At 50.0% G+C, this 14986-nt stretch overlaps 2 protein-coding genes across 3 annotated transcripts in view; one reads left to right on the top strand and one right to left on the bottom strand.

Annotated features, from left to right (window-relative positions):
• The window catches only part of LOC138351616 (uncharacterized), a 75989-nt gene extending 61420 nt beyond the window's left edge, over positions 1–14569 (bottom strand). For both annotated transcript variants that reach the window (XM_069303597.1, XM_069303596.1), the window contains exons 1-2: positions 14493–14569; positions 5647–5721 (exon numbers count right to left, since the gene is read on the bottom strand). In XM_069303597.1, coding sequence (XP_069159698.1) covers positions 5647–5692 — 46 coding nt within the window. In that variant the 5' untranslated portion in view covers positions 5693–5721; positions 14493–14569. The remainder of the gene's footprint in view (positions 1–5646; positions 5722–14492) is intronic.
• LOC123772727 (ice nucleation protein-like) lies at positions 7906–10504 on the top strand. The gene is made up of 2 exons (XM_069303673.1): positions 7906–7976; positions 9046–10504. The coding sequence occupies exons 1-2, from the start codon at positions 7906–7908 to the stop codon at positions 10502–10504; spliced, it is 1530 nt and encodes a 509-aa protein (XP_069159774.1).
• Positions 14570–14986: the final 417 nt, after the last annotated feature.

Raw genomic sequence — 14986 nt, 5'->3', positions numbered from 1 at the left:
AAGGGAACAAACACTTGCTTGTAATTGTTCATATTTTGTCACGGTTTTGCGAACGAGTTCCTATCCCGAACAAAACAGCAGAAACTATAGCCAGTGCATTCCATGACTAAATAATTTGTAGATATAGTATGCCTAAAGTAATCCTATCAGATAATGGTCCAGAACTCAGTAATACTGTTTACCACGAGGTGCTGGCTGGCCTCGGGTGCTGTACTGTTTACCTTGAGGTGCAGGCTGACCTCTGGTGCTGTACTGTTTACCTTGAGGTGCTGGCTGACCTCTGGTGCTGTACTGTTTACCTTGAGGTGCTGGCTGACCTCTGGTGCTGTACTGTTTACCTTGAGGTGCAGGCTGGCCTCATGTGCTGTACAGTTTACCTTGAGCTGCTGGCTGGCCTCGGGTGCTGTACTGTTTACCTTGAGGTGCTGGCTGGCCTCGGGTGCTGTACTGTTTACCTTGAGGTGCAGGCTGGCCTCGGGTGTTGTACTGTTTACCTTGAGGTGCAGGCTGGCCTCGGGTGCTGTACTGTTTACCTTGAGGTGCAAGCTGGCCTCGGGTGTTGTACTGTTTACCTTGAGGTGCTGGCTGGCCTCGGGTGCTGTACTGTTTACCTTGACGTGTTGGCTGGCCTCGGGTGTTGTACTGTTTACCTTGAGGTGCTGGCTGGCCTCGGGTGCTGTACTGTTTACCTTGAGGTGCTGGCTGGCCTCGGGTGCTGTACTGTTTACCTTGAGGTGCAGGCTGGCCTCGGGTGTTGTACTGTTTACCTTGAGGTGCTGGCTGGCCTCGGGTGCTGTACTGTTTACCTTGAGGTGCTGGCTGGCATCGGGTGTTGTACTGTTTACCTTGAGGTGCTGGCTGGCCTCGGGTGCTGTACTGTTTACCTTGAGGTGCAGGCTGGCCTCGGGTGCTGTACTGTTTACCTTGAGGTGCTGGCTGGCCTCGGGTGCTGTACTGTTTACCTTGACGTGTTGGCTGGCCTCGGGTGCTGTACTGTTTACCTTGAGGTGCAGACTGGCCTCGGGTGCTGTACTGTTTACCTTGAGGTGCAGGATGGCCTCGGGTGCTGAACTGTTTACCTTGAGGTGCTGGCTGGCCTCGGGTGCTGTACTGTTTACCTTGACGTGTTGGCTGGCCTCGGGTGCTGTACTGTTTACTTTGAGGTTCAGGCTGGCCTCGGGTGTTGCACTGTTTACCTTGAGGTGCTGGCTGCCCTCGCGTGCTGTACTGTTTACCTTGCGGTGCTGACTGGCCTCGGGTGTTGTACTGTTTACCTTGAGGTGCTGGCTGCCCTCGCGTGCTGTACTGTTTACCTTGCGGTGCTGACTGGCCTCGGGAGCTGTAAAGTTTACCTTGAAAAGCAGGCTGGCCTCGGGTGCTGAACTGTTTACCTTGATGAGCAGGCTGGCCTCGGGTGCTGTACTGTTTACCTTGAGGTGCAGGCTGGCCTCGGGTGCTGTACTGTTTACCTTGAGGTGCTGGCTGGCCTCGGGTGCTGTACTGTTTACCTTGAGGACCTGGAAGGCCTCGGGTGCTGTACTGTTTACCTTGAGATGCAGGCTGGCGTCGGGTGCTGTACTGTTTACCTTGATGTGCTGACTGGCCTCGGGTGCTGTACTGTTTACCTTGAGGTGCTGGCTGGCCTCGGGTGCTGTACTGTTTACCTTGAGGTGCTGGCTGGCCTCGGGTGCTGAACTGTTTACCTTGAGGTGCTGGCTGGCCTCGGGTGCTGTACTGTTTACCTTGAGGTGCTGGCTGGCCTCGGGTGCTGAACTGTTTACCTTGAGCTGATGGCTGGCCTCGGGTGCTGTACTGTTTACCTTGAGGTGCTGGCTGGCCTCGGGTGCTGAACTGTTTACCTTGAGCTGATGGCTGGCCTCGGGTGTTGTACTGTTTACCTTGAGGTGCTGGCTGGCCTCGGGTGCTGTACTGTTTACCTTGAGGTGCTGGCTGGCCTCGGGTGCTGAACTGTTTACCTTGATGAGCAGGCTGGCCTCGGGTGCTGTACTGTTTACCTTGAGGTGCAGGCTGGCCTCGGGTGCTGTACTGTTTACCTTGAGGTGCTGGCTGGCCTCGGGTGCTGTACTGTTTACCTTGATGAGCAGGCTGGCCTCGGGTGCTGTACTGTTTACCTTGAGGTGCAGGCTGGCCTCGGGTGCTGTACTGTTTACCTTGAGGTGCTGGCTGGCCTCGGGTGCTGTACTGTTTACCTTGAGGTGCTGGCTGGCCTCGGGTGCTGTACTGTTTACCTTGAGGTGCTGGCTGGCCTCGGGTGCTGTACTGTTTACCTTGATGTGCTGACTGGCCTCGGGTGCTTTACTGTTTACCTTGAGGTGCTGGCTGGCCTCGGGTATTGTACTGTTTACCTTGATGTGCTGACTGGCCTCGGGTGCTGTACTGTTTACCTTGATGTGCTGACTGGCCTCGGGTGCTGTACTGTTTACCTTGATGTGCTGACTGGCCTCGGGTGCTGTACTGTTTACCTTGATGTGCTGACTGGCCTCGGGTGCTGTACTGTTTACCTTGAGGTGCTGGCTGGCCTCGGGTGCTGTACTGTTTACCTTGAGGTGCTGGCTGGCCTCGGGTGCTGTACTGTTTACCTTGAGGTGCTGGCTGGCCTCGGGTGCTGTACTGTTTACCTTGATGTGCTGACTGGCCTCGGGTGTTGTACTGTTTACCTTGAGGTGCAGGCTGGCCTCGGGTGCTGTACTGTTTACCTTAAGGTGCTGGCTGGCCTCGGGTATTGTACTGTTTACCTTGAGGTGCAGGCTGGCCTCGGGTGCTGTACTGTTTACCTTGAGGTGCTGGCTGGCCTCGGGTGCTATACTGTTTACCTTGAGGTGCTGACTGGCCTCGGGTATTGTACTGTTTACCTTGAGGTGCAGGCTGGCCTCGGGTGCTGTACTGTTTACCTTGAGCTGATGGCTGGCCTCGGGTGCTGTACTGTTTACCTTGAGGTGCTGGCTGGCCTCGGGTACTGTAATGTTTACCTTGAGGTGCAGGCTGGCTTCGGGTGCTGTACTGTTTACCTTGATGTGCTGACTGGCCTCGGGTGCTGTACTGTTTACCTTGATGTGCAGGCTGGCCTCGGGTATTGTACTGTTTACCTTGCGGTGCAGGCTGGCCTCGGGTGCTGTACTGTTTACCTTGAGGTGCTGGCTGGCCTCGGGTGCTGTACTGTTTACCTTGATGTGCTGACTGGCCTCGGGTGCTGTACTGTTTACCTTGAGGTGCTGGCTGGCCTCGGGTGTTGTACTGTTTACCTTGAGGTGCTGGCTGGCCTCGGGTATTGTACTGTTTACCTTGAGGTGCTGACTGGCCTCGGGTGCTGTACTGTTTACCTTGATGTGCTGACTGGCCTCGGGTGCTGTACTGTTTACCTTGAGGTGCTGGCTGGCCTCGGGTGTTGTACTGTTTACCTTGAGGTGCTGGCTGGCCTCGGGTATTGTACTGTTTACCTTGATGTGCTGACTGGCCTCGGGTGCTGTACTGTTTACCTTGAGGTGCTGGCTGGCCTCGGGTGTTGTACTGTTTACCTTGAGGTGCTGGCTGGCCTCGGGTATTGTACTGTTTACCTTGAGGTGCTGACTGGCCTCGGGTGCTGTACTGTTTACCTTGATGTGCTGGCTGGCCTCGGGTATTGTACTGTTTACCTTAAGGTGCAGGCTGGCCTCGGGTGTTGTACTGTTTACCTTGAGGTGCTGGCTGGCCTCGGGTATTGTACTGTTTACCTTGATGTGCTGGCTGGCCTCGGGTGCTGTACTGTTTACCTTGAGGTGCTGGCTGGCCTCGGGTATTGTACTGTTTACCTTAAGGTGCAGGCTGGCCTCGGGTGTTGTACTGTTTACCTTGAGGTGCTGGCTGGCCTCGGGTATTGTACTGTTTACCTTGAGGTGCTGACTGGCCTCGGGTGCTGTACTGTTTACCTTGATGTGCTGGCTGGCCTCGGGTATTGTACTGTTTACCTTAAGGTGCAGGCTGGCCTCGGGTGGTGAACTGTTTACCTTGAGGTGCAGGCTGGCCTCGGGTGTTGTACTGTTTACCTTAAGGTGCAGGCTGGCCTCGGGTGGTGAACTGTTTACCTTGAGGTGCAGGCTGGCCTCGGGTGGTGAACTGTTTACCTTGAGGTGCAGGCTTACCTCGGGCGCTGAACTGTTTACCTTGAGGTGCTGAATGGCCTCGGGTGCTGTACTGTTTTCCTTGAGGTGCTGACTGGCTGGCCTCGGGTGCTGTATTGTTTACCTTGAGGTGCAGGCTGGCCTCGGGTGCTGTACTGTTTACGTTGAGGTGCTGGCTGGCCTCGGGTGCTGTACTGTTTACCTTGAGGTGCAGGCTGGCCTCGGGTGCTGTACTGTTTACCTTGATGTGCAGGCTGGCCTCGGGTGCTGTACTGTTTACCTTGATGTGCTGGCTGGCCTCGGGCACTGAACTGTTTACCTTGAGGTGCTGAATGGCCTCGGGTGCTGTACTGTTTACCTTGAGGTGCTGGCTGGCCTCGGGTGCTGTACTGTTTACCTTGAGGTGCAGGCTGGCCTCGGGTGCTGTACTGTTTACCTTGATGTGCTGGCTGGCCTCGGGTGCTGTACTGTTTACCTTGAGGTGCTTAATGGCCTCGGGTGCTGTACTGTTTACCTTGAGGTGCTGGCTGGCCTCGGGTGCTGTACTGTTTACCTTGAGGTGCTTAATGGCCTCGGGTGCTGTACTGTTTACCTTGAGGTGCTGGCTGGCCTCGGGTGCTGTACTGTTTACCTTGAGGTGCTGAATGGCCTCGGGTGCTGTACTGTTTACCTTGAGGTGCTGGCTGGCCTCGGGAGCTGTATTGTTTACCTTGAGGTGCAGGCTGGCCTCGGGTGCTGTACTGTTTACCTTAAGGTGCTGACTGGCCTCGGGTGCTGTACTGTTTACCTTGAGGTGCTTAATGGCCTCGGGTGCTGTACTGTTTACCTTGAGGTGCTGGCTGGCCTCGGGTGCTGTACTGTTTACCTTAAGGTGCTGACTGGCCTCGGGTGCTGTACTGTTTACCTTGAGGTGCTTAATGGCCTCGGGTGCTGTACTGTTTACCTTGAGGTGCAGGCTGGCCTCGGGTGCTGTACTGTTTACCTTGAGGTGCTGGCTGGCCTCGGGTGCTGAACTGTTTACCTTGAGGTGCTGGCTGGCCTCTGGTGCTGAAGTGTTTACCTTGAGGTGCTGGCTGGCCTCTGGTGCTGAACTGTTTACCTTGAGGTGCTTGCTGGCCTCTGGTGCTGAACTGTTTACCTTGAGGTGCTGGCTGGCCTCTGGTGCTGAACTGTTTACCTTGAGGTGCTGGCTGGCCTCTGGTGCTGAACTGTTTACCTTGAGGTGCTGGCTGGCCTCTGGTGCTGAACTGTTTACCTTGAGGTGCTGGCTGGCCTCTGGTGCTGAACTGTTTACCTTGAGGTGCTTGCTGGCCTCTGGTGCTGAACTGTTTACCTTGAGGTGCTTGCTGGCCTCTGGTGCTGAACTGTTTACCTTGAGGTGCTGGCTGGCCTCTGGTGCTGAACTGTTTACCTTGAGGTGCTGGCTGGCCTCGGGTGCTGTACTGTTTACCTTGAGGTGCTGACTGGCCTCGGGTGCTGTACTGTTTACCTTGAGGTGCAGGCTGGCCTCTGGTGCTGAACTGTTTACCTTCAGGTCCAGGTAACGGTGGCGAACATTCCCTTTTGGTCGACATATTTCTTGGTTAGATCCTCCTTCTCGGTCCTGTTGGAACAGCAAAGTTTAGGATCACGACGGTGTCACCTAGATGTGGTCATAGTGTCACCTGGCTGTGGTCACAGTGTCACCTGGCTGTGGTCATAGTGTCACCTGGCTGTGGTCATAGTGTCACCTGGCTGTGGTCATAGTGTCACCTGGTTGTGGTCACAGTGTCACTCTGCTGTGGTCACGGTGTCACCAGACTGTGGTCACAGTGTCACCTGGCTGTGGTCACAGTGTCACCTGGCTGTGGTCACGGTGTCGCCTGGCAGTGGTCCCGGTGTCACCAGACTGTGGTCACAGTGTCACCCTGCTGTATTCACAGTGTCACCTGGCTGTGGTCACAGTGTCACCTGGCTGTGGTCACGGTGTCACCTGGCTGTGGTCACAGTGTCACCTGGCTGTGGTTACAGTGTCACCTGGCTGTGGTCACAGTGTCACCTGGCTGTGGTCACAGTGTCACCTGGTTGTGGTCACGGTGTCACCTGGCTGTGGTCACAGTGTCACCTGGCTGTGGTCACAGTGTCACCTGGCTGTGGTCACAGTGTCACCTGGATGTGGTCATAGTGTCACCTGGCTGTGGTCATAGTGTCACCTGGCTGTAGTCACAGTGTCACCTGGCTGTGGTCACAGTGTCACCTGGCTATGGTCACAGTGTCACCTGGATGTGGTCATAGTGTCACCTGGCTGTGGTCATAGTGTCACCTGGCTGTGGTCACGGTGTCACCTGGCTGTGGTCATAGTGTCACCTGGCTGTGGTCACGGTGTCACCTGGCTGTGGTCACAGTGTCACCTGGCTGTGGTCACAGTCTCACCTGGCTGTGGTCACGGTGTCACCTGGCTGTGGTCTAAGTGTCACCCTGCTGTGGTCACAGTGTCACCTGGCTGTGGTCACTGTCACCTGGCTGTGGTCAAAGTGTCACCTGGCTGTGGTCACAGTGTCACCTGGCTGTGGTCATAGTGTCACCTGGCTGTGGTCACAGTGTCACCTGGCTGTGGTCACAGTGTCACCTGGATGTGGTCACAGTGTCACCTGGCTGTGGTCATAGTGTCACCTGGCTGTGGTCACGGTGTCACCTGGCTGTGGTCACGGTGTCACCTGGCTGTGGTCACAGTGTTCCTGGATGTGGTCATAGTGTCACCTGGCTGTGGTCACAGTGTTACCTGGCTGTGGTCACAGTGTTCCTGGATGTGGTCATAGTGTCACCTGGCTGTGGTCACAGTGTCACCTGGCTGTGGTCACAGTGTCACCTGGCTGTGGTCACAGTGTCACCTGGACGTGGTCATAGTGTCACCTGGCTGTGGTCACAGTGTCACCTGGGTGTGGTCACAGTGTCACCTGGCTGTGGTCACAGTGTCACCTGGCTGTGGTCACGGTGTCACCTGGCTGTGGTCACAGTGTCACCTGGCTGTGGTCACAGTGTCACCTGGCTGTGGTCACAGTGTCACCTGGCTGTGGTCACAGTGTCACCTGGCTGTGGTCACGGTGTCACCTGGCTGTGGTCACAGTGTCACCTGGCTGTGGTCACAGTGTCACCTGGCTGTGGTCACAGTGTCACCTGGCTGTGGTCACAGTGTCACCTGGATGTGGTCATAGTGTTACCTGGCTGCGGTCATAGTGTCACCTGGCTGTGGTCACGGTGTCACCTGGCTGTGGTCACAGTGTCACCTGGCTGTTGTCATAGTGTCACCTGGCTGTGGTCACGGTGTCACCTGGCTGTGGTCACAGTGTCACCTGGCTGTGGTCACAGTGTCACCTGGCTGTGGGCACGGTGTCACCTGGCTGTGTTCACAGTGTCACCTGGCTGTGGTCACAGTGTCACCTGGCTGTGGTCACAGTCTCACCTGGCTGTGGTCATAGTGTCACCTGGCTGTGGTCACGGTGTCACCTGGCTGTGGTCACGGTGTCACCTGGCTGTGGTCATAGTGTCACCTGGCTGTGGTCACGGTGTCACCTGGCTGTGGTCACAGTGTCACCTGGCTGTGGTCACAGTGTCACCTGGCTGTGGTCACGGTGTCACCTGGCTGTGGTCACGGTGTCACCTGGCTGTGGTCACAGTGTCACCTGGCTGTGGTCACGGTGTCACCTGGCTGTGGTCACGGTGTCACCTGGCTGTGGTCACAGTGTCACCTGGCAGTGGTCACGGTGTCACCTGGCTGTGGTCACAGTGTCACCTGGCTGTGGTCACGATGGAGCGTACTACTGTGTTGGTGTGCACTACTGTGTTGGTGTGCACTACTGTGCTGGTGTGTACTACTGTGTTAGTGTGTACTACTGTGCTGGTCTGTACTACTGTGTTAGTGTGTACTACTGTGCTGGTGTGTACTACTGTGTTGGTGTGTACTACTGTGTTGGTGTGCACTACTGTGTTGGTGTGCACTACTGTGTTGGTGTGTACTACTGTGTTAGTGTGCACTACTGTGTTGGTGTGTACTACTGTGCTGGTGTGTACTACTGTGTTGGTGTGTACTACTGTGTTGGTGTGCACTACTGTGCTGGTGTGTACTACTGTGTTGGTGTGTACTACTGTGTTGGTGTGCACTACTGTGTTGGTGTGTACTACTGTGTTGGTGTGTACTACTGTGTTGGTGTGTACTACTGTGTTAGTGTGCACTACTGTGTTGGTGTGTACTACTGTGTTAGTGTGCACTACTGTGTTGGTGTGTACTACTGTGTTGGTGTGTACTACTGTGTTGGTGTGTACTACTGTGTTGGTGTGTACTACTGTGTTGGTGTGTACTACTGTGTTGGTGTGCACTACTGTGTTGGTGTGTACTACTGTGTTAGTGTGTACTACTGTGTTGGTGTGTACTACTGTGTTGGTGTGTGCTACTGTGTTGGTGTGTACTACTGTGTTGGTGTGTACTACTGTGCTGGTGTGTACTACTGTGTTGGTGTGTACTACTGTGTTGGTGTGTACTACTGTGTTAGTGTGTACTACTGTGTTGGTGTGTACTACTGTGTTGGTGTGTGCTACTGTGTTGGTGTGTACTACTGTGTTAGTGTGTACTACTGTGTTGGTGTGTACTACTGTGTTGGTGTGTACTACTGTGCTGGTGTGTACTACTGTGTTGGTGTGTACTACTGTGTTGGTGTGTACTACTGTGTTAGTGTGTACTACTGTGTTGGTGTGTACTACTCTGTTGGTGTGTGCTACTGTGTTGGTGTGTACTACTGTGTTAGTGTGTACTACTGTGTTGGTGTGTACTACTGTGTTGGTGTGTGCTACTGTGCTGGTGTGTACTACTGTGCTGGAATAGTCAACAGTTAAACACCAGTTTAACTGTTGACTATGCCAGTAATACAAGTTTAACTGTTGGCTATGCCAGTAACACAAGTTTAACTGTTGGCTATGCCAGTAATACAAGTTTAACTGTTGGCTATGCCAGTAACACAAGTTTAACTGTTGACTACACCAGTAATACAAGTTTAACTGTTGGCTATGCCAGTAACACAAGTTTAACTGTTGGCTATGCCAGTAACACAAGTTTAACTGTTGGCTATGCCAGTAACACAAGTTTAACTGTTGACTATGCCAGTAACACAAGTTTAACTGTTGGCTATGCCAGTAATACAAGTTTAACTGTTGGCTATGCCAGTAACACAAGTTTAACTGTTGGCTATGCCAGTAATACAAGTTTAACTGTTGGCTATGCCAGTAACGCAAGTTTAACTGTTGACTACACCAGTAATACAAGTTTAACTGTTGGCTATGCCAGTAACACAAGTTTAACTGTTGGCTATGCCAGTAACACAAGTTTAACTGTTGGCTATGCCAGTAACACAAGTTTAACTGTTGACTATGCCAGTAACACAAGTTTAACTGTTGACTATGCCAGTAACACAAGTTTAACTGTTGGCTATGCCAGTAATACAAGTTTAACTGTTGGCTATGCCAGTAACACAAGTTTAACTGTTGGCTATGCCAGTAATACAAGTTTAACTGTTGGCTATGCCAGTAACGCAAGTTTAACTGTTGACTACACCAGTAATACAAGTTTAACTGTTGGCTATGCCAGTAACACAAGTTTAACTGTTGGCTATGCCAGTAACACAAGTTTAACTGTTGGCTATGCCAGTAACACAAGTTTAACTGTTGACTATGCCAGTAACACAAGTTTAACTGTTGACTATGCCAGTAACACAAGTTTAACTGTTGGCTATGCCAGTAATACAAGTTTAACTGTTGGCTATGCCAGTAACACAAGTTTAACTGTTGGCTATGCCAGTAATACAAGTTTAACTGTTGGCTATGCCAGTAACGCAAGTTTATCTGTTGACTACACCAGTAATACAAGTTTAACTGTTGGCTATGCCAGTAACACAAGTTTAACTGTTGGCTATGCCAGTAACACAAGTTTAACTGTTGACTATGCCAGTAACACAAGTTTAACTGTTGACTATGCCAGTAACACAAGTTTAACTGTTGGCTATGCCAGTAATACAAGTTTAACTGTTGGCTATGCCAGTAACACAAGTTTAACTGTTGGCTATGCCAGTAATACAAGTTTAACTGTTGGCTATGCCAGTAACGCAAGTTTAACTGTTGACTACACCAGTAATACAAGTTTAACTGTTGGCTATGCCAGTAACACAAGTTTAACTGTTGGCTATGCCAGTAACACAAGTTTAACTGTTGGCTATGCCAGTAACACAAGTTTAACTGTTGACTATGCCAGTAACACAAGTTTAACTGTTGACTACACCAGTAACACAAGTTTAACTGTTGACTATGCCAGTAACACAAGTTTAACTGTTGACTATGCCAGATACCAGTTACAGTACTAGTAGTTACAGTACTGGTAGTTACAGTACTGGCAGTTACAGTACTGGCAGTTACAGTACTGGCAGTTACAGTACTGGCAGTTACAGTACTGGTAGTTACAGTACTGGCAGTTACAGTACTGGCAGTTACAGTACTGGCAGTTACAGTACTGGTAGTTACAGTACTGGCAGTTACAGTACTGGCAGTTACAGTACTGGTAGTTACAGTACTGGTAGTTACAGTACTGGCAGTTACAGTACTGGCAGTTACAGTACTGGCAGTTACAGTACTGGCAGTTACAGTACTGGTAGTTACAGTACTGGCAGTTACAGTACTGGTAGTTACAGTACTGGCAGTTACAGTACTGGCAGTTATAGTACTGGCAGTTACAGTACTGGCAGTTACAGTACTGGCAGTTACAGTACTGACAGTTACAGTACTGGCAGTTACAGTACTGGCAGTTACAGTACTGGCAGTTACAGTACTGGCAGTTACAGTACTGGCAGTTACAGTACTGGCAGTTACAGTACTGGCGGTTACAGTACTGGCAGTTACAGTACTGGCGGTTACAGTACTGACAGTTACAGTACTGGCGGTTACAGTACTGGCAGTTACAGTACTGGCAGTTACAGTACTGGCAGTTACAGTACTGACAGTTACAGTACTGGCAGTTACAGTACTGGTGGTTACAGTACTGACAGTTACAGTACTGGCAGTTACAGTACTGGTGGTTACAGTACTGACAGTTACAGTACTGGCAGTTACAGTACTGGCAGTTACAGTACTGGCGGTTACAGTACTGGCAGTTACAGTACTGGCAGTTACAGTACTGGCGGTTACAGTACTAGCAGTTACAGTACTGGCAGTTACAGTACTGGCAGTTACAGTACTGACAGTTACTGTACTGGTGGTTACAGTACTGGCGGTTACAGTACTGGCAGTTACAGTACTGGCAGTTACAGTACTGGTGGTTACAGTACTGACAGTTACTGTACTGGTGGTTACAGTACTGACAGTTACAGTACTGGCAGTTACAGTACTGGCAGTTACAGTACTGGCAGTTACAGTACTGGTGGTTACAGTACTGGCAGTTACAGTACTGGCAGTTACAGTACTGGTAGTTACAGTACTGGTGGTTACAGTACTGGCAGTTACAGTACTGGTAGTTACAGTACTGGTGGTTACAGTACTGGCAGTTACAGTACTGGTAGTTACAGTACTGCCAACCAGGTACTGGCAGTTACAGTACTGGTAGTTACAGTACTGACAGTTACAGTACTGACAGTTACAGTACTGGCAGTTACAGTACTGGCAGTTACAGTACTTGTGGTTACAGTAATGGCAGTTACAGTACTGGCAGTTACAGTACTGGTAGTTACAGTACTGGTGGTTACAGTACTGGCAGTTACAGTACTGGTAGTTACAGTACTGGCAGTTACAGTACTGGTAGTTACAGTACTGGCAGTTACAGTACTGGCAGTTACAGTACTTGTGGTTACAGTACTGGCAGTTACAGTACTGGCAGTTACAGTACTGGTAGTTACAGTACTGGTGGTTACAGTACTGGCAGTTACAGTACTGGTAGTTACAGTACTGGCAGTTACAGTACTGGTAGTTACAGTACTGGCAGTTACAGTACTAGCAGTTACAGTACTGGCAGTTACAGTACTGTAACAGTACTGTAACTGGCAGTTACAGTACTGACAGTTACAGTACTGGTAGTTACAGTACTGGTAGTTACAGTACTGGCAGTTACAGTACTAGCAGTTACAGTACTGGCAGTTACAGTACTGTAACAGTACTGTAACTGGCAGTTACAGTACTGGCAGTTACAGTACTGTAACTGGCAGTTACAGTACTGGCAGTTACAGTACTGACAGTTACAGTACTGGCAGTTACAGTACTGGCAGTTACAGTACTGGCAGTTACAGTACTGACAGTTACAGTACTGACAGTTACAGTACTGGCAGTTACAGTACTGGCAGTTACAGTACTGGCAGTTACAGTACTGACAGTTACAGTACTGGCAGTTACAGTACTGGCAGTTACAGTACTGGCAGTTACAGTACTGACAGTTACAGTACTGGCAGTTACAGTACTGACAGTTACAGTACTGGCAGTTACAGTACTGGTAGTTACAGTACTGGCAGTTACAGTACTGGCAGTTACAGTACTGGTAGTTACAGTACTGGCAGTTACAGTACTGGTAGTTACAGTACTGGCAGTTACAGTACTGGTAGTTACAGTACTGGCAGTTACAGTACTGGTAGTTACAGTACTGGCAGTTACAGTACTGGTAGTTACAGTACTGGCAGTTACAGTACTGGCAGTTACAGTACTGGCAGTTACAGTACTGGTAGTTACAGTACTGGCAGTTACAGTACTGGCAGTTACAGTACTGGCAGTTACAGTACTGGCAGTTACAGTACTGTAACAGTACTGTAACTGGCAGTTACAGTACTGGCAGTTACAGTACTGACAGTTACAGTACTGGTAGTTACAGTACTGGCAGTTACAGTACTGGTAGTTACAGTACTGGCAGTTACAGTACTGGCAGTTACAGTACTGGCAGTTACAGTACTGGTAGTTACAGTACTGGTAGTTACAGTACTGGCAGTTACAGTACTGGCAGTTACAGTACTGGTAGTTACAGTACTGGCAGTTACAGTACTGGCAGTTACAGTACTGGCAGTTACAGTACTGTAACAGTACTGTAACTGGCAGTTACAGTACTGGCAGTTACAGTACTGGCAGTTACAGTACTGGCAGTTACAGTACTGGCAGTTACAGTACTGACAGTTACAGTACTGGCAGTTACAGTACTGGTAGTTACAGTACTGGTAGTTACAGTACTGGAAGTTACAGTACTGGTAGTTACAGTACTGGTAGTTACAGTACTGGCAGTTACAGTACTGGCAGTTACAGTACTGGCAGTTACAGTACTGGCAGTTACAGTACTGACAGTTACAGTACTGGCAGTTACAGTACTGGCAGTTACAGTACTGGTAGTTACAGTACTGGTAGTTACAGTACTGGCAGTTACAGTACTGACAGTTACAGTACTGGCAGTTACAGTACTGACAGTTACAGTACTGGCAGTTACAGTACTGACAGTTACAGTACTGGCAGTTACAGTACTGGCAGTTACAGTACTGACAGTTACAGTACTGGTAGTTACAGTACTGGCAGTTACAGTACTGGCAGTTACAGTACTGGCAGTTACAGTACTGGCAGTTACAGTACTGTAACAGTACTGTAACTGGCAGTTACCGTACTGGCAGTTACAGTACTGGCAGTTACAGTACTGGCAGTTACAGTACTGGCAGTTACAGTACTGACAGTTACAGTACTGGCAGTTACAGTACTGGTAGTTACAGTACTGGTAGTTACAGTACTGGCAGTTACAGTACTGGCAGTTACAGTACTGGCAGTTACAGTACTGGCAGTTACAGTACTGGCAGTTACAGTACTGGTAGTTACAGTACTGGCAGTTACAGTACTGGCAGTTACAGTACTGGCAGTTACAGTACTGGCAGTTACAGTACTGGCAGTTACAGTACTGGCAGTTACAGTACTGGTAGTTACAGTACTGGTAGTTACAGTACTGGTAGTTACAGTACTGACAGTTACAGTACTGGTAGTTACAGTACTGGTAGTTACAGTACTGGTAGTTACAGTACTGGAAGTTACAGTACTGACAGTTACAGTACTGGTAGTTACAGTACTGGTAGTTACAGTACTGGTAGTTGTCATGCTACCACTCACAGGACAAATATATGGACGCACAGGACTAGTATGTAGGCTCACAGTATGAATATGAAGGCTCATAGTATGTGTATGTAGACTGACAGCATGAGTATGTAGACTGACAGCATGAGTATGTAGACTGACAGCATGAGTATGTAGACTGACAGCATGAGTATGTAGACTGACAGGACGAGTATGTAGACTCAGAGTATGAGGATGGGTGCACAATGGGTGCCATCAACAAGCAACGTTGTGAAGAATTACCTTGAGAGAGTAGTTGAAGGTCCACCCGAGAGGTCGAGGAGGCAGGTGGTGTGCAGCGGCTTCTACTGGCGACTGTCATCACCCCGGCGGCCTCCTCCTGCAGGATGTCTTTATCTTGGGAATACCATCTCTCTCCCTCTTGATCTCCCCCCCCCCTCTCTCTCTCTCTCTCACTCTACCCCTCTCTCTCTCTCTCTCTCAAAAATTAAAATGTATTTTTATTAAAAATAAATAAACAATAAATAAATTCATAAAAATACATGGATAATAGACAAAACTCATGATGTAAGAAGGTAACCTAAGATTTTTATTTGGGTCAAATGGACTGGAAAGTCTTGGGCATGGGGGGAGGGTGGACAGGTCTTGGAGCAGGACATGAACCCAGCAATTAGTGACGTAAAAGGGGATTTCGATGTGGATTCAAAATATAACTTATTTAGGAATATTCTAAGCAAAGCACAGGAACCATACAAATTGAATAGATCGAATACTAA

The sequence above is a fragment of the Procambarus clarkii genome, chromosome 50 (genome assembly GCF_040958095.1).
Source record: "Procambarus clarkii isolate CNS0578487 chromosome 50, FALCON_Pclarkii_2.0, whole genome shotgun sequence".
Taxonomy (NCBI): Eukaryota; Metazoa; Arthropoda; class Malacostraca; order Decapoda; family Cambaridae; genus Procambarus; species Procambarus clarkii.
The sequence above is the reverse complement of the archived record's forward strand: the minus strand, read 5'-3'. Positions and strand labels throughout refer to the sequence as shown.

What these genes read in the sequence shown, in the direction of transcription:
- LOC123772727 (XM_069303673.1), top strand. Translation starts at nt 7,906, where the DNA reads ATGGAGCGTACTACTGTGTTGGTGTGCACTACTGTGTTGGTGTGCACT. An exon ending in GTGCTGGTGTGTACTACTGT is followed by an intron (nt 7,977 to 9,045) that starts GTTAGTGTGTAC and finishes TGGCTATGCCAG; the next exon opens with TAACACAAGTTTAACTGTTG.